Source organism: Numida meleagris, chromosome 8, assembly GCF_002078875.1.
Source record: "Numida meleagris isolate 19003 breed g44 Domestic line chromosome 8, NumMel1.0, whole genome shotgun sequence".
NCBI lineage: Eukaryota > Metazoa > Chordata > Aves > Galliformes > Numididae > Numida > Numida meleagris.
This window is the reverse complement of record NC_034416.1, coordinates 9466821-9484693: the sequence shown is the minus strand read 5'-3', so window position 1 is coordinate 9484693 and position 17873 is coordinate 9466821. Positions and strand designations below refer to the sequence as shown.

The 17873-nt window shown below is 45.4% G+C and overlaps 1 protein-coding gene across 2 annotated transcripts in view; it reads left to right on the top strand.

The window, feature by feature from the left end:
• The window catches only part of SH3BGRL (SH3 domain binding glutamate rich protein like), a 31950-nt gene continuing 22071 nt past the window's right edge, over positions 7995–17873 (top strand). The window contains exon 1 of one of the 2 annotated variants that reach the window (XM_021405966.1): positions 7995–8230. In XM_021405966.1, the coding sequence (XP_021261641.1) occupies positions 8186–8230 (45 nt within the window). In that variant the 5' untranslated portion in view covers positions 7995–8185. The remainder of the gene's footprint in view (positions 8231–17873) is intronic. The other variant, XM_021405967.1, reaches the window with a different exon arrangement.

Sequence of the window (17873 nt, the reverse complement as noted above, 5' to 3'; positions counted from 1 at the left end):
GTGTGTGCCTGCCTTTTCTGTCAGCAGTGAACAATATTTTCACTTGTTTTGCTTTTACTTCCAGTGCGTATAGATACAGCATGTTCCTATATCCTTCTCTGGCACTAATTTTGGGCCTTTCCCTCTCATTTAGTTCCTGCCTGCCCATGTTATTCCACAGTGCTAATTCTTAACTGTGTGCTTATTTCCACTTTTTGCACAATTTAGAAAGACTGCTTATATATATTAAAGCTGCCATTACTGCTGCATTACGCTCTTGTTCATCTTCACGTCAGTTGTTAATGCTCTCTCCCAGTGTGCCTTCTCTGTTAGGTGGTTTGTTGTTCTGTTGATGTGTTTCTTTCAGTAATTGCTCTCCTTTGCCATTGATCATGCCACCTTTATGTTTTCAGCCATTTTCTTTTATTAATCAAGATTTTAAATGGTGTTTCCACTCATTTTCTCCATCTTCTGAGTTAAAAATTGTCTAAGACACATTTCAAGAGCTCCCGGTCTGCTTTCAAGAGTTCGTGTCCCGTAATAGAAGTTCTCCATTGCTAACAAGATTTGTGCTTCAGTTGCTTTTGTCAGTTGACTTGAAAAGTTTCACCTGCCTCTCTGTAGTTACTGTTTCATTCTCTCTACTTTCTGTGAAAAGCCTTTGTGGAAGAGGAGCAGGAATTCTCTGAAGAGCATGTCAGCCTTTTCTCCTGATGAGAACAACTTGAGTAACAGCAGTTTAGTTGAAAGCTCAGGTCAAAATGTGCACTGGAAATTAAGGACAGACTTAAAATTCACTTGGAATTTCACATTTCATGTGTTTTTCTTTTGTATTTTTCAAATATTTTGACTGCTCTAAAAATGTTCATTAAACCACAAACTAACCTGAATAATCATTAATTAGAAGATGACTTCTCTCTCAAGAAGAGAGAGGATAAACTGTGGCATGATATCATTACACTGCAGCTGTTATTGTGCAGACCTTCTACAGACATGGTTATACCTACATACATTCTAAACACCCTTCCTTCAGGCCAAGTGGAAGGAGCATGTAAATACTCTTTTATGTAATAATAACTGGAAAGAACAGGATGCCACCTATCAAATAAATGGGAAGGCGGCCATGGCTGGTTGAGTTTTTTTCTAAGCCACACAGGAAGCTGTATGTTCAGCTGTGATCGTAACCCAGCAGCAGGTGAGAGAAGTATTCACGTGCATGGCCACAATGAGGACCTTTACTCTTTGCTGTTCACCTTCTTTAAAGGAGGCCATGCTACCATGGGCGTTAATGCAGTAGTACAAATCTGATCCAGATCCCAGCACACAGTATGGGGCTTACATTGGCTTTATGACCATACAGTAGCCTTATGTGTGCTGTGGGAAGATGAAAAGTACTTGATAAGACATGTTAGAATATCACGGGGTAATACACTTAACTTGGCATACAGCCTGCCAGCACAAAATTAGTCGGTTAGACCTTTCTGACCAATTGGGTCCAGGGTGTAAGTTTACTCTGAATCATTGATTTGTGCCACATGATCTTTTTGGGTCGTTTTTGCTAGAACTGGCATTGTAGATTCAGTACAATAAGGCCTAAGCCTGAATTTATGTTATCATGTCAGCAGACTACATAGAAATTAATCTTTTTGTGTGTGTGTGTTACTGTTTCTGCTAAATTTTGTATTCAGCATAGGCAATTGAACCAGGTTATAGACTCACAGAGGCAAAACCTCCCCATCTGCAAACAGAAACATACCATGACTATCTCATAGCCAAACCAACCAACACAGCCAGCACTCTGAACATGCAATCTGAGCTGCCCACACTAAACTTATAGAGCAGTGCTTACACGCTGACTAATTTATAGAACGCTGGGAAATTACAGACAAGCAGTGTGCAAGAAAATACTTTCAGACTGAATCTATCACAACTGTGCCCACTTTTTGCCTCCAATCTTCGCAAAATCAAGCAAGACTCAGTCTTCTGTGTTTTGATCCTGCACTGTCTGACTCCTGGTTATTCTGTTTATTAACCAGTCATCTCAGGGATCTGTATCTCTCCAACATCCTCCAAAGTGCTGTTAACCATGTCTTGACTGTTTTCAAAATGTTTGCTGGTTCACAATATTTGGTGTAGATTTTCCTCCTGTTGCCTAAGGCAGGAATTTCCTGCAAAGAGGAGGAGAACCTCTTCCTGATGTCAGAGGACTTGATGTCTCTAGTACATGATGAATGTTTTTCTACATCACCTTTTTGCACCGAAGCACTTCAAGATATTTCTGAACAAAGGCAAAATATCCACAGAATCACTCCTGAGTGATTGACTTCCATCCTTCCCCAAACATGTATCTAACACACAACCTGCAAAAAGACTGAAAAGCTTTTCAGTATCATCAGGAGCAGGAAGTCTGAGAGACATTTTCTAGAGCCAATCTGCTATCCAGGTATACAAACGAATATGTAGAAAAGACAAAATTGGAGCAGAAGCCCCAAACGAGATTTTTGGATCTGTGTTTATTGTGGAGGAGGCTGGGGTAGTTCCCAGACAGGAACTCACAAGCTTGTCTGAGGATCTGTCTCACGCTGAAGCATCAGTAAGAGTTAGAATAAATCGACAAAGCGAATAATAACAAACTAACCACTGCCAGATGGTCCTCACCACCCGTGCAGAAGTGTGCAAGTCTTCCTTTAAAACTGCTTCCACACAAAGCCTTAGGAGACAGCTAATGCAGCACCAGCTTTTATAAACAGTTCCTGGGGAGACTCAGCACATGTGGAAGCTGTGACCAAGAAAGCACAGCGAAGATTTTCAAAGCCACACCACCTTCAGTGCTTGTTTTTTACAAGCCTTTCCAACAGCCACTTTGAGATGCCCAGAACACAACAGGGCTAGTCAGGGCATGGCTTGGAGCTGGTGGGATGGATTGCCAGTTCTGGGTACAAGGAAAATGAGAGACAAAGCCCTAAGAAGGGGTTGCAGCTGGCCAGCCTTTGCCTGGATGGAGGTCTGCAGAGGGATGGGAAGTTTCAGGGGCAGGGAGCAGTGGGAATCCCCACGAAGCTGCTGCTGCTGAGCCCTGGACCTGCTGCTGCATGCAGTCATGTTACAGCCTGTGCACACAGCAGTGCAGGGTGGTTTTTTTTATTATTATTTTTTTATGTACAAGATATAGTCTGCCAAAAATGTTTGCCAGAGCTGCCCTGTTTGTCTTGGCACACCTGCTCGCAGCAATTCTGGCTGTGTCTACCTCGGCAGGTAGTGCGGTGCAATGGGAACGCATCTGCACAGTGAAAGAACTGGCGCAGAGGACCCCATGTCCACACAGCTGCTGAGGGTACTGTGTGCATATCTAGAGCCTTTCTCCAGCTCAGTGTCATCTGAGTGTCACAAAATGGGCGGCTGTGAGGCTCCTCTGTGCCAGCATGTCCAAGCACAGTGTGTACTACTGGGAGATTCGCTCCAAAAGCACACTGCTGATCCAAACAGCAGCACCGATGTGGGTGCTCCAAGGTGCTCAAAATGGACGTCCAACATGGAGATCCAGGAAAGGTGCTCTGTAAGTGCTGAACGATCAGAACAATGTGACATTATTCAAAAGAAAAGAGTAGTATTACCCCCCCAAAATTAATCTTTAGCTCTATAAAAGCTGAACTGTCAGAACAATACAACATTATTCAAAGAATTAAAATCGCCCATTCCCATCCATGTGCATGCGGGGAATCAAAACGACGGCTCCAGCCCCGCTCAGGGGTGGGACCGCCGAGTAAAGCCCAGGCCCGGCCGCTTCCCCCCGCGGGCCCGGCACCGCCCCGGCCGTGACAGCAGGGGGCGCGCCCCGGCAGCGAGCGGCCTCCCTTCCCCGGCCTTCCCGGCCGTCCCTCCCCGCCTGCCCGCAGCGGGGCCCAGCCCGGCCTGCCCGCTGGCCGCCAACGCGGAGGGAGGGCTCTGCAGAGGGAGGGCTGCTTCAGGGAGCTCCCAGCATTTGAAAATGAATTGAAACGTGCGCTTCCTCTTAGTGGAATATGAGGTGGTCTTGCATTTGCAGCGGGTTTCAGGCGCAGAGGTTTGTCAGGAAACCATTATCACCAAAAAGATGTTTTCACTGATGACAAGCAAAATGTCTTCCATGTAGCCCTGCTTTGATCCTGGTCGTATCTGTAATATTCGCAGTGACGATGTCCAGTGATGCTTTTGGTAATGTAAACAACCCTACAAAAAACTAGTGCTGGTGCAAGCCGAAGTCCATGAAGGGAGGTGGATTGATGTTACTTTTGTTTGCTTTACATCATAAAGACACACCTGTACATTACAAGGGATTTTAACAACTCCGTCAGTCCCACCATAGAGGTAATGAGTAGATGAAAAGAAAGAAAAACAAACCCCATGTTCTGTGAGGTGTTTTACTGCCTCGTGCTGACTTACCCAATTACACAAGGAAGCGTGGAACCATAGCCTCTATTTCCAATGAGAAGAGGAGAAGCAGAGCTCCTGGAGCACCCCAGCCCCTGCCACCAGCATGCTGGCAGGAAGCTTTCACCCACAACAGCCCAGGGGGACGCTTCTCTTGCTGAGCATGGCGAAGCCAGAGGACACGCTCTGAGTCACAGTTCGCCTTCTGGCTCGAGTTATTGGCAGGCATGATAGTCTGGGATTGGAAATGAAGAATACATTTCTTATTTCCTATTGAGAATGCTGAGCTGATGTTTCTAACCAACTGCATGTTCCTGTGTTTCAGTTCAGTCAAATCAAGATCATCTTCTCCAGCAATATTAAAAGCAAAATAAGAAGGAAACCTGGTGCATTCTCATGTTACTTGCCAAATGACTAAATTCTGGATTTATTTCTCTCTGTTGATACAATGAAGCTGTGGAGCATTTGGAGCACATGTGCTTCCTGACCTTTTGTACAAAGAGGGATTTTGCACTTGATTAGCGTAATGTCTTTCACTGCCAGATTCTACTCCATTTGTCTTTTTAAAGGTACTTTACTTTGCCAATACTCAAAAGGTCCCATCCTGGTCTTCAGTTTAAGCAAGAAATGAGTAGATCTTTGCCATTACTTGCAACATTTTACCTTAAATACCGATATGTCCCCTGGATGGCCCATCCATGGGGCGTTCTGCCTCACTGGACAAGGCAAGGGCCGGTGCCAGGCATCAAGGAGTACTTGCACGCACTCTTGCTTCATAATTCATCAAATAACCCACAGCAAAGTTAAACTGTACCATTTTCCTTTCGTGAAAGAGACAGGAATAAAAGATGTGACCTGACAAGATGACCTTTTGCAAACATACGCTACAGCAAGTGAAAAAAGGAATTGAGGAGACAATTACTGCTATTATATAAAAACTATTTTGTTGGCTGCACAAGAACAGTAGATTTTCCTCCTAGAGGCATAATATCAAATTTATTCATGTTGAGGTTTTGGTCTACCTGGAGAAGGATAATTAAACACTTCATAGTTGTTTAACAGTGAAAACAAAAATAATACCATGGATTTTACATGAGTAGTCTGGGAATAAAAAAACATTGCACTTTTCTGCCAGTAGAGTAGAAAATTTACTATTATGAGTCAAGAAAACCTAGTCATTTCAGTAATACCCAATTGGTGTATAACTCTTAGCATTATAAATCTTCTTTCATGAAGATAAAATGCCTTTTAAAGTGCACTTTTGAGAGCAATGATTATGGCAGGTTTTTTCTCAGGGAGGAAAGACAGGGTGCAGCGCATTCCAGTGGAATTTCAACTCTGAGAAGCTGAAGGGCGTCACAAGGAGAAGGGCTGGCCAGAGGGCAGTCAGTCAGCCTCACAAGGACAGGTAAACATGGAGTTCAAGCAAACATATCTACCCAGGACTCCACCTGTATTTTTTTTCATTTTGGCTGATAAGCTTTAGTTTCTGCCTCTACTGTTCCTTACTGTTAATCACATTACAGAGAATCGTGCCTCAGAGGAGATGGGAATTATGAGTGTACTTCTCAAGTAGTTCTGAAGGGAGCTGTACAAGCACATTTGAAGGAACATTCCTAGAAGAATTTTAATCTGTTTGTTTTAAAAAGCACACTGGCTATTTCTATTAAATTTCAAAATTCCCTGGACTAGGCAGTTTTTACTGTGTACCATCATCCTAATAAATATTTTGGCTTACTGCATTTTCAAAACGTGCATAAACCTCATGACACTCTCAAAGATTCAGATAAGCATTAAAAGTAATACCAAAATTAGGCATGTCATCTTCAAAATTGTTCTCTCACTGTTGAGAAATTAATAACATGAACGTGAGTGATTTACTTCAGCAGACTTTTTAATTCAACAATTTTTTTTAGAAAACACTGTCTGTGGTAAGAAAAAACATCTGATAATTTGAAATAGGAAGGCTTATTTTGTTTGGAAAAAATCATTTTGCAAATACCTTCCTCCTGTTTCCAAGAGCAGAACAAACACCTTTCTTTAATCTTAGCTTGTAGATGGTAAAATTTCAGCTTGCTGTGTTTATCATGGTAAGTATTTTCCACTTTCTGAGAAGTTGCTATCAGAATGTATAATAAAACACTTAAGGTGGCAGTTAGAGAACTTTTCTATAGAGGTAAGCGGGAGACAGGTGCTGAATATAAATTTCCCTAAATAAAGTGTTACCATGACTATAATAATTAAGAACTCTTTGAGGTCTCATCTAGCAGTTGTAATTAATAGAGACAATAAAATACCATGCAGTGAAACTGCAGTATGTTATGGTTCCAAGTTTCCCACTGGGGCTTTAACCAAGCAGCAAAGTCCCTTCCTAAGGCACAGAACTCAGGGAGATGAGAAGCAGAGGGGCTGTGGGCAGGCTCAAGAGGGACCTGCAAGATCAGTACTGGTATGTGTTTCTTTGATGCTTTGTGTGGAAGATGCACTACAATAATTCTGGGAAGCCAAAGAACAGAGCCTTTGAACTCTACTGTATGCTCAGGCTGTCTTTATTTTGGCATGGGCCAACATTTCACTTGGAGAGCAACATTTATAATGAAATAAATTTTAAAAGGCACTCAAGTGTTATCAAACAGTAACATCTACCCATCCCACTTGACTCTTCTCACCTCTCCAAGTGACAATCCAACCACTACAACATCTAAGGGTGCCCATGGGCAGGAAGCTCGATGCTGGAATTGCAAGGTGCTGCCTCGTGCACTCACGCCAACAGAAAGCTGAGGAACAGGGGCATCACCTGCTGCTGGAACCTAACCCACTCTGTGTCTGAGCTTCTCCTCTCCTGCCCTCCTGTCTCTCCTCTCCTCTCACTCCCAAAATAAATTTTCTGACATGAGCATCTTCCTACTTGCCTCTCTTCCATAGCCTTATCTTTAGCTCCTTCAATTCCTTCCAGTGTCAGACAGCATCAGATCTAAGCGCCTGTATTTGCACCTGGAGCATATGCATACAACTCATTATCTGTTTTCTTTAAGAGGGCCTTTGCCTGCTCCCTGTACTGCAGCGCGTTATTCGAGTCCAGTCTCTGTACAACTGGCTGATTTCTGCTTCTGACTCAAGCCAAAACAAGGCTGGTGAGGCAGAGATGGGAGCTCTGTGAGGTCTGACAGGGCTGTAACGCGCTGCCTGGCAGCTCTGAGGAGCGCGGCGCGGCGCACAGAGACCCGAGAGCCGCGTGCCCCGCCGAGCACTCAGGCGTCCAGCGTGTGTGCGCCTCACACACGCTGTATTTCACCTTCCCCCCTGAAGACCGCCCGGGAGAGGACCGCTAGCACAGTTTTTGTTGTGAAACTGCCCATTTCGGCGCGGCCCCAGCCCCTCTCCGAGGCTCTCAGCTCCTGAAGCTGCTGCGGCGGTGCGCGGGGAAGGGGCGGCCATGGCTCCTGGCTCCCGCCCCAAGGCCTCACCGCGTCCCGCCCCAGCGGGGCTTCGAGCCGCCGTGCAGCGGGCAGCCCCCTCCTCCGAGCACGTCTCGCGTGGTTCGTCGAGAATTCGCCTCAACCCTTTCTTTCTTTCCTTTTTATTTATTTATTTGTGACCATTTTCCCCTCTTCCGGGCCGGGCGGCGCTGACTGCCGTGCCGGCAGCCCAGTGAGAACGGCGAGGCGGAGCGAGCCCAGCCCAGGAGCTGCCTCCCAGCGCCCGCCCTCCCGCCGCCTGCTCAGCGCCAGCCCGCGCCGTGCCGCGCCGCACACACCCACTCTCCCGGCTCCGCGTCCCGCCGATCCCCGCCAGCATGGTCATCAAGGTGTACATCGCCTCCTCCTCCGGCTCCACGGCGGTGAGCAGCGAGGCGGGAAAGTTGTCACGGGCTGAGGGGCCCCAGCCGGGCGCATCCGCGGGGTTTCTCCCCGCCGCCTCGGTCCGCGGCCGTCGTGTGACACGGCGGGGAGCAGCGGGCTGCGGGATGGGGCTGAGCTCCGCGTGGGGACGGCGAGACTGTGGGGAGAGGGGCAGCGGGGCTGCGGGGAGACCTTGCCTGGGGCTGTCAGCGCTGGGGTGGGCTTAGGTAAGGGCTGGGGGCTAGCTAGTCTGGGGCTGGGCTCAGGTAAGGTTTGGGGCCATTTAGGCTTGGGGGCTGTTAGGGCTGGGCTTAGTTAAAGGCTGGGGGCCAGCTAGAACTGGGGGCTAGTTAGCGTTGGGTCTGGGCTTAGTTAAAGGCTGGGTTAGGGTTGGGGCTAGCTGGGGCTTCGAACCACCCCGAGTGTGCAGAGCTCCCCGGGGGACAGCTGGGCTCCCACTTGAAGCAAAACCCGCATCCTCCTCTCCCCTTGGTCTGAGCAGCAGCATCCTGCCCTGGGAGGGAGATCTGTTTACTGCAGCCGGTCCTCAGAAATAACATGTCATTTCCTTTGTGATTTAGCAGCTTGTTCTGTGACTTCTTGCGTGACTCTCCCCACACCCACTGTTGGACTATTTTTAACAGATCCAAGTGGATAGCATGCTTTCGCTCTGTTCTGTTCTGGAAAGGCAAAGTGAACAAATGTACTGTTTTTTAGTTTGTTTTAGTTTTGTTCTTGAAGTTTATTTCTGAATTGTGTCATCCATCATGTCAGCATTGGGTTCTGATGCTCTCATACCAAGTGGTTAATGAAGGTGGGCGTGCGTGGCTACTGTCCGAGCAGCTGCAGCATCTTGCCCTGTGGGAATACCGAGTTTTGCTTTCTGCAGCCCAAACATGCTATTGGCAGAGCTCAGTCAGAAGAGTGTTTTTCCAAACCTAAGTGAGTGAAAGAAAAAAAGTGTGAGTCTGTGCCTAGGGTCAGATATACCTCAGCAGCAGCATCCTAAAAGTTGTCCGATTTCTTCTGTCTGACCTGCAAGAAAGAGACTCTGAACCTAAAATCCAGGGGATTTTGTTGCATTGCATGAATATACAAAAGACTTGCAAAATGCCAATGAGTGCAATTAATGATCAGGGACTTTTGCTGCGTGCAGATAGAACCTAAGCTTCTGGTTAGTGGTGTTGCCGATAGGCAGTGAACTTCAGGAACAGGCTCCCAAACTTTCAGAGGCCAGCAACATACAGGAGGAAGAAAGACTCCTGCCCATTTCACCAAATTCTCCTTCCCTGGTTCACTACAGTTGTTATCACAGTATACAGTTGTCTTCAGCAGAAGAAATACCACATTGGTGAGCTGTGGTGTGGTAGCCCCTTGTTCAGCTCTGCTGGGCAGCAGCTGAGCCTTGCCACAGAAGAGGGCAGAGAAGCTCGTGCCTCGGGTGACCCTGTGCTAATAGTCCCTGTGTCATTTTTGTTACTCTTGATGTCAGTGCTAACATCAACACGCTGATGATGGAAAGCTTATGATTATCAGATGCACATCATGAGAGTGTCTTGACATCTTGAGCAGGTAGTTTATGAGGGGAATCAAAAGGAATTTCTGCTGGCTTTATACAGAATAATCATACAGAGGGAAAGAAATGTTATTTAGCAAATAGAAGAAGTAATTCTTCTAAAACAGCTGTTAATAGCTTTTCGGTTGACAGGCTTTGCTGCTGTAGATTCTTATCAGTGACCTCTTAATGGCAGTTATTGATTTTTGGTTTGTGCAGTGGTACTAAGCTCCAGGGAAATGGCCACTGATCTTGATCTCAACTGCATATTCCCGTTTTTTAAAATAGGTTTTTAATTATTGGCTTTGTGGTTTCTGCGATGCTGCCTCATCTTAGTGTGAAGTGTACATGTCACAAGACTGTACTAACTTTGTCTCAAGTTTTAGGGTCCATCATGCATCCTTGACCCTGGAATTTGGATCTCAGCATTGGTGTGGTTTGTGTTTATGGAATGTGAGTGTAACAGACTCATAAATACCAATTTTATTACATATGTATACCCAGGTCTAAAGTGACTGCAGCTGAAGTGATGTCAAGCATTGAGCAGGACTTGAACGTTCTTGGTTTGCTGAGTGCACCGAGGGTGTTTCTGTTGGCAGGGCTCAGCCGTGTACCTCACCGGGTGGCTGTTTTCTTTCTGCTATAGGAATTTTAATTGATGCTTCAACTTAAAGCAAAACAGAGAGGTACCTAGCTGAAGGGAGAATTTCTGATTCGCATGAAATGAGCTCAAGGGGAATGAGTTATTTTTTCTGTGTCTTAAAATGAGCTGTTGGTGGCTCAGTCTCTGCTTGGAGAGGGCTGGAGAAGTCTTGCTGGAGATCCTCAGGGAGTGGATCAGAGGACCCACATCATGCTGTAGAGGAGTGGAACCAAGTCAGAGTTGTTGCCGGTTGCTAACAGCAGCCCTGTAAGGCAGCACCATCTTGCTGAGATGGCTTTGTATTGCCAGCATTGCCCCATGCACTGTTACTTCGGTTTCCTTGAGTAAAAAACAGAAATAGGTAGAAAATCATCTCCTTTCCAGAAAATGACTGACCTGTTTCTGAAAGTTGGTGGGGCATTCACGATGCTCTGGAAACATCGTATCTGCTGCAGGGAAAAGGGATTGAGGCAGCTTTGCACCTTGCAGCCTCGGGCTGTCAGTCTGGGAGGGTGCCCAAGTTTTGTGGTCTTTTACTGGCAAAGTAATACTTTGTTCTGCAGTCAATTTCCCGCATCACGGCGTATAACTGTTTCCCCAAGGCACTGTTCTCCATAATATTTTTATTCAGTAATATGTATCTGTGAGGAAAAACTACTGTATGCTGTTGATGTCTAAGCAGGGGCATATCACGTGTTGAGGGATTTCTGGTGATGTGCGCTCTGCTGGTTAACTCCTCTGTACCTGTGTGTTGTGGTGCTTCGTTACGGGTGTCACAGCCCCAAGGGTGGGTGCTGAGCTGCCTGTTCTCCAGCACGAAGAGTTGGTGAGTACACAACCTTATCTCTGCTGTGATTCATCGGTTGCTAAGCTCTGTGTTTGATCATGGCTTTTGCTGTATACCCTGTACGGTAAAGGTGACTTTGTGTTTGTTGGGGTTCGGTGCTGCGCCTCTCAGAGGCAGAGGTAACTGAATGCACCTGAAGTTTGTGGTTTGGGAGTCTCCAACTGGAAGGTGCCCTTCTCCTTTGATCTTTCTTGGTCTGAACCACAGGCTGGGCGATGGAGCACGGGTGGCTGTAATTATGGAGATGAGCTGTAGGCGCCAATGTGGAAATGTGCACGTGCAGCTCCTGTCCAGGAGTCTCAGTGGCGTGCAGCCAGAGTGAACAGCATTACCTAATGTGAGCCAGTGTTGGAGGCCACGAATGTGAAATGGCAGACACAAATGCCACATTCAGGAGCACCCAAGCATTGACTTGAATGGGGATTGTGCAGGCTGTGAGACTGAATTTGGCTATAGACTTCTATTCAAATCCTTTAAGAGACAAAAGGAGGAGAGGCCAAAGAGTGATTGGCACTCTAGCTCTGCAGTGAAGGAGTGTATAGGGATTGGAAGAGGCTGAGTTGCATCAGCCTGTGATTTTCTCCATTTAGGTTTTTCATTCTTTTTGGGTAGGAGATTGCCCCAGCTTTCTGCCAGTACCAAAAGAACTTGCATATTTCTTCCTGAAGGCAGCTGCCTTGCCATTTTTATTGATCTTGGGTGGAAGGGAGCCAGCTGTTGAAATTCCTTACAAGTGCACATTTGTTGCCAGTAACTGCCAGCATTGCTCATGGTGCAGAATATGTCTGAGAGGATTGTGTCCATTCATAGGGTACCCCACTGCCAGCTGCAATTCTGATGGCACGTGGCTGGTTCTTCTCACTTGCAGTGGGCCATGACTGAGCACACAGCAAAACCAAGAGATTGTTCTAGAATCAGTTCCACGTTATATCATGGACTCCCACTGTTAAAGATGGCTTTAAAGAGGAAAAGAAGCTTGAGTTTATTATTTTTTTTCTCAGAGTAAGGGATGGGAAGGTGTAGGGTTTTGTACTTTGATACTGTTTTCTTGTTTGGGAAAGGATTGAGGTCTTATTCTCCTCTCCCACCAGGAAATAGAGAGGAATGTGGCCTGTGATCTGGAGCACAAGCACTTGCTAACCACGGTGCCTGCTCTTCTTTTCTCCCATGTCATCTCGCGAGGCACAGAAGCACCTTCTGGCAGTGCTGGGATGTGTAGCCAGCAGCAAGTGGTTTGAGGCAGAGCAGCTTTGTGCGAGTGGCTGGAAATGAGCAGAGTTGTCTGCAGCCAGCAGCTCTTGCCCCTGTTAGTGCTCAGCAGCTCAGGGCTGTGGAATGGCTGGTGGAGCTGCATCATCCTTCTGAAGCAATCCCCAGAAAGTAATAAACAGAGAAATGGAGCTTGTACAAAGATGGGTATTTTGCATTTAAATCTCTCTGGGGCCTTTTCTCTCTTCTTATCTCAATAAATGCAGGTACTGCTGCCCTAAGAGAAGACGAATGAAAGTTATGTGCTTTCTGTTCCTGTGCTGTTCTGCTGCTTTGTGGTTCATGAACAGAGTGGTACCACGGCTGCAGCACTGGCATTCCTTGCATCCAGCATTTCAGCACTAGGTGCAGTAAGCACGTGTCCTGCTGCACTCGTGTTCATGTTTGCAAAGGTGTCATCAAAGCCCTGGTGCATGTGGTCCCGTTTGTCAGCCCAGAAGCCACGAGCGGCTGGAGCACACACACTGGAATGGCTGGCGAGTATCTGCCTAAATGCTTGGTGTGTATCACTGCTGTTAGTGAAAGGAAGTTCTGATATGGATCTTTTATAAATAGTTGTGTAATGTAATGCAAGTTCAGATAAAACCATGTAACATGGGAAAATATGCTGTGTTTGTATTTTTAAAATCAGTCTCACTAGGGCGTACAGAGGCTTGTGATACTTTGCACACAGTTTATATACTGTGGATGAGAACTGCCTTGTTAATAGGCTTGGTATTGATTTTACCCTTCTCTTGTGTGAACATTATATGCATGAAGTACTTTTTTGGATATCCAGTAATACCACACAGTCTCACCCTCAAAAAGAATGGTATGAATTGTTCTGAATTAGAGCTGTCAGGGTAGAAGACAAAATATGTAACATGAGTCTAGGCAGTCAGCTAGGATGCCTTCCGTCTGCCTCCCGGCTGTCTCTGTTTTAAGTCATTGTTCTAAACTCTAGATAAGTCAAACATTTTTTCTTAAAACATTGCATTCAAATCTTTAATACAGCCAAAGATTAAATCGATTGCAGTTGTTGCAAAAGTTCTAATGTATCGAAACAAGAAACATTCTACTGTGCTTAAATAAAAAGAGTTTTCTGACAGTGTGAGAGAGATTGAAGTGATGCTCTGCAGTTGTGGCTGGAAAAGGCTTTTTGTTAAGACTGCATGTGGCTGTATATGTCAGGATGACAGTGTTTATGTTGAGGCAGTGTGTGGGGATTTTGCTGCACTGGCTCTGCTGGCTCCAGGGGCTCAGCACCCCGGGTAGGATGCAGGCAGCCACGGGTCAGTGCTGAGCACTTGTGCTTCTTTAGGAAATATTTGCAGAGCTGAACAAGGAACATCTCTTGTCCTGAATCATTAAGGTTATGCTCAGAAAATTCCTGTAGAAGTCAGTGAATTGGCATGCATACAGTGAGTGGAGGATGCCAAAGAGTTTCTGCAACATTGTTATTACAGATTATTCCTCCCAGAGCAGGGGGAATGGGGAAGAGACAAATGGAACTGAGCAAGCATTGATAGGTATCAGCTGTTCAAGATCAAAACAGAACAATTTTTTTTCCCCTATATGATAAGGAGAAGGGCTAAGGATGAGCCATCACAGCAGGAGATGAGTGAGCTCTGCCTTATTGGGCTGCTCTCAGGGTCCCCAGCGCTGAGCTCTGCAGCTCTGCTCTGAGCTCTTGGTGCTGACCTGGCACCAGGCTGTATTTGTCATGCAGGTCTTCGTGACATCCACGAGCACATCGTTTTCAGGGCACCAACTGAAGGGGCTGCTGAGATCACTTTCAGAAATTCAGAAGGTAGGGAGATGAGATTCAAGTTACTGAAAGAGAATGTAAACATCAAACTGAGGCAAAGCTGATGCTGACTGAGTACAGCTGAGGTAGGCTCCATGTTCCATCTTACAGCTTCTTCTTGTGGGGCTTAGTTTCCCTTGTGATAAGTGGATGTGTGGATTGCTTTAATTAGCTATCTGAAGGTTAATTTTATTGGGGCTTCTTTTGCATGCATGAGTACTGCCACACTTGAAATACTGAAGGCGCTCAAGTGTGAAATTTTAACTATTGCCTGTTGAGGAATCTGCTGTTTGAGGTGCTATGGTGTCAAAGGCAGCAGGATTTTAAAAAAGGATCTCAGGAAAGTCTGGGAGCTACAAATACCTTTCTGGGCTGGACAAACTGATGTTATTTGTTAGACTTCCCCAGCAGATGTGTGGACAGACTCAGCACAGGGAGGGGAAAGCCATGCTGCTGAGTTCCTTGGAGAAGCCGCTGAGCACGTGAGTAAGGGTGAACCTTTAATATTGAATCTCTGGACTTCCAGAGAGTTTTGGACAGACTTTGGCCAGATTAAGAATCCTTTTCCATAAAGAAATCAAGCTGCTATAGAGTAAGAGGAAAGGACTTTTTTTGGCTTACATAATTGGTTACACACCAGTTATATAAAGCAGATAACAATCGAATTTGCAACCTACATACAGCTCTTGCAATATACAGAAGTTAGGAGGAGATCCTGCAGAGGTTTGCGCTGATCAGCATAATTAGAGGCAACTCGGAAAGAGAAAGCGAGAGGAGGGAAGCTGCTGGTGAAGTTGCATTGCAGTGGAGCAGCCTCCTGTGCCTGTCCTGGCTCATCAAAGATACATAACCATGGTGCTGTGCATTGCTGAGCTTTGAGTGATACTGCTGAGCAGAGAAGTCTTGGAGCTGAGCTAGGTAATTCTACAAAAATACCATATTAGTGGTCATAAAAAACAAAATACCAGGAGTTTTTGGGACCAGAAAGAGCAAAGTGTAAAACAATAACACTATAGAGATCTAAGGTGAGTATGTATCTCTATTAGACTGGAACAGTTGCCATTAAACAATAAAACAAACTTAGACGGGAAAATGGGAAGCGTGATATGGTCTCTGTGTGAGGAACAACCAAATAAGGGAGAATTCTGCAGCTGAGAGAGGACTGAAAAGGTTGTACAGAGATAAAATCACATCCGGCATAGGAGAGCAATGAGGAAGTGGTGGTACGTAACTTTTTGTGACATAACAAAACTGGGGGAGAGCAAAGGAGGCTTGCAGGTGGCAGTATCAGGATAGATGACTTGCAGTGCTTGATGATGTGCAGTGCTTCACAAGGTGCAGTTCACCAGAGAAACTCATTGCCAGAGAATGTGTATGGCAAAAATTGCACGGGTTCAGGAAGCAATGAGACAAATTAAGGGGGGAAATCTATTATAGTTAATAGCCTAATAGCCCTTAATTACTGCACCTCTGACTCAAAGCTGCGTTTTATTTGCGTCTGGGAAAGTACAACGTGGTGTTGCCCTGTGTGCTCAATCTTTTGGTGTGCCTTTCCCTGGAGGAGGCAGGATATTGGGGCAGACAAGCATTGGATCTGACCCAGCAAAACTGTTCTGTTCTTGGATGAAATTGGCTCTGCTCCCAAAATTACGTTAACAGTTTGCATTTGAAGTATTGAAGAATGTGTTGTCCAGGAAAAAAATGTTTGATGGAAGAAAATATATGTCTTTGTTTGGAATGTGTTGGTTTGTTTTTAATTTGGTGGTTACTACAAAGGCTGTGGATCTAAAAGTATGAGAAGGCTCTGGAGACTTAAGTGTAACTAGAAATATCTTTTGAGTTGTAAAGGGATTTTGTATCTGTTTTATATTCAGCCATACCTCTGTGATTAAGATCTTACCTCTTTCTGCTTTGCAGGCACTGAGATGCTTTGAGGGACTGTAGATATGGGAGGAACTTTTAACTGTATTTGTCCCTTGTATCTTAGAAACCGGAAAGAAAACAGTGGAAGTTTAATGATAAATCTCCTCTTGGTTTTCTTCTGAAACTACAGTCCAGCTCAACAGCTGAGGACAGGGCTGTAAGAAACATGGTGTGAAACTATGGGTTATGCTGTGGCAGCGAGCAGACACTGGAATCTCAGTACTTAGGTGTTAGGAAAGACTTTGAGTTGAGAAGGTTTGTTGTTAGGGCTTCTACTTTATGTTACAATGAAATGCTCCATGGTATCCAGGTTGTGATCAGGGCGCTATGATCTAGAGGAGTGACTGAATTATAGAATGGCTTGTTTTGGAAGGGATGTTAACAATCAGCTAGTTCCACCTTTCCATTGAGGTTTTGCATAGCGCTTGGGTGTGACTGGGGAAAGGTTTCCATGGTCGAAGCTAGAATGTCTCCTTCTGTCCTGGGCTCTTGAGATGTCTTTCAGCTACCCAAAATGTGCACAAGAGCTCACAGGAGCACGTGGCTGTTCATCTTGTCTAGTTGCGGGTCACCATCTCAGCATTTCTTACACAGGAAACATCAGTGTTTGATGATACAGGCAGCAGGTGATTCCAAAACCATCATGATTCTGCAGCATGAACAGCAGATGCTGATATACATCATTTTTAGGCCTAGACAGTAGGGTAGTTTTATCAGAAATTCCTACTGCTGTAGGTCGGAATAAATTGGCAGACCCCATGTAAACAGAAAACAGGCAGCCCCTGGGGAAAACAATAGTAGTTTTCACATAAAACCACATTTTTATGAGAGTAGGAGTTTCCAGACAGGTTTAAACAGCACATCTGTATTTACCTCATGGGATGACCATCTTGCTGTGTTAATGGCACTGGGAGGCTTGCCATGGACTACAGTGAAGCAAGATTTTGCTTTAGGAAATCCTTAATGCTGCTTATCTGAGGTCATTCCTGTGCACGTGGCGTGAGTTTACTCAGCCACAGCAGCAGCTCCAGAGCAACCAGCAGAGCAGGAGAGGAGCAGAATAACTTGGTGGAGGAATTAAAAATCTATCCCCAAACTTTTTCAATGGATATGGCTAGAAGTGAAGTTCCACTAAAAGTCATTTATTGATAATAGATGCAGGATTTTTTTTTTCCTGTGGGAAATGCAATGTACATACGTAGAAGTACAAAGGAGGCACAATAAAAGGGGCAGGTTTGCAAACTTGTGTGTTAGTGACCTGATAATCCTGATTAGAAACTGGAAATTCTTTTCCGCCCTGTAATGCAGATAAGCACGTCTAATGGTTCTGGTGGCTAAGTCCACGAAACCTTTGTGCTTGTGCAATCTTTCTCTAAATTTGTTTCCTTTCATCATGTCAATTGAGCAACCTTTCTCTAAATTTCTGTTTCCTTTCACCAACTTAGAGTGTATCAGGAGTTAGCCACGAGAGCCTTCATTTTATCTGCAGAGGGCCAAGGTTTGAGCTGTAAGTGCTATGAAAATGTGGAAGTCAGTCCATAAGGCTCCCCCAGGATCTGCTTCCCCTAGGAATTCACACCTATGTAAACTGAGGAGCAGCTGGACCGACAGCTATGTCT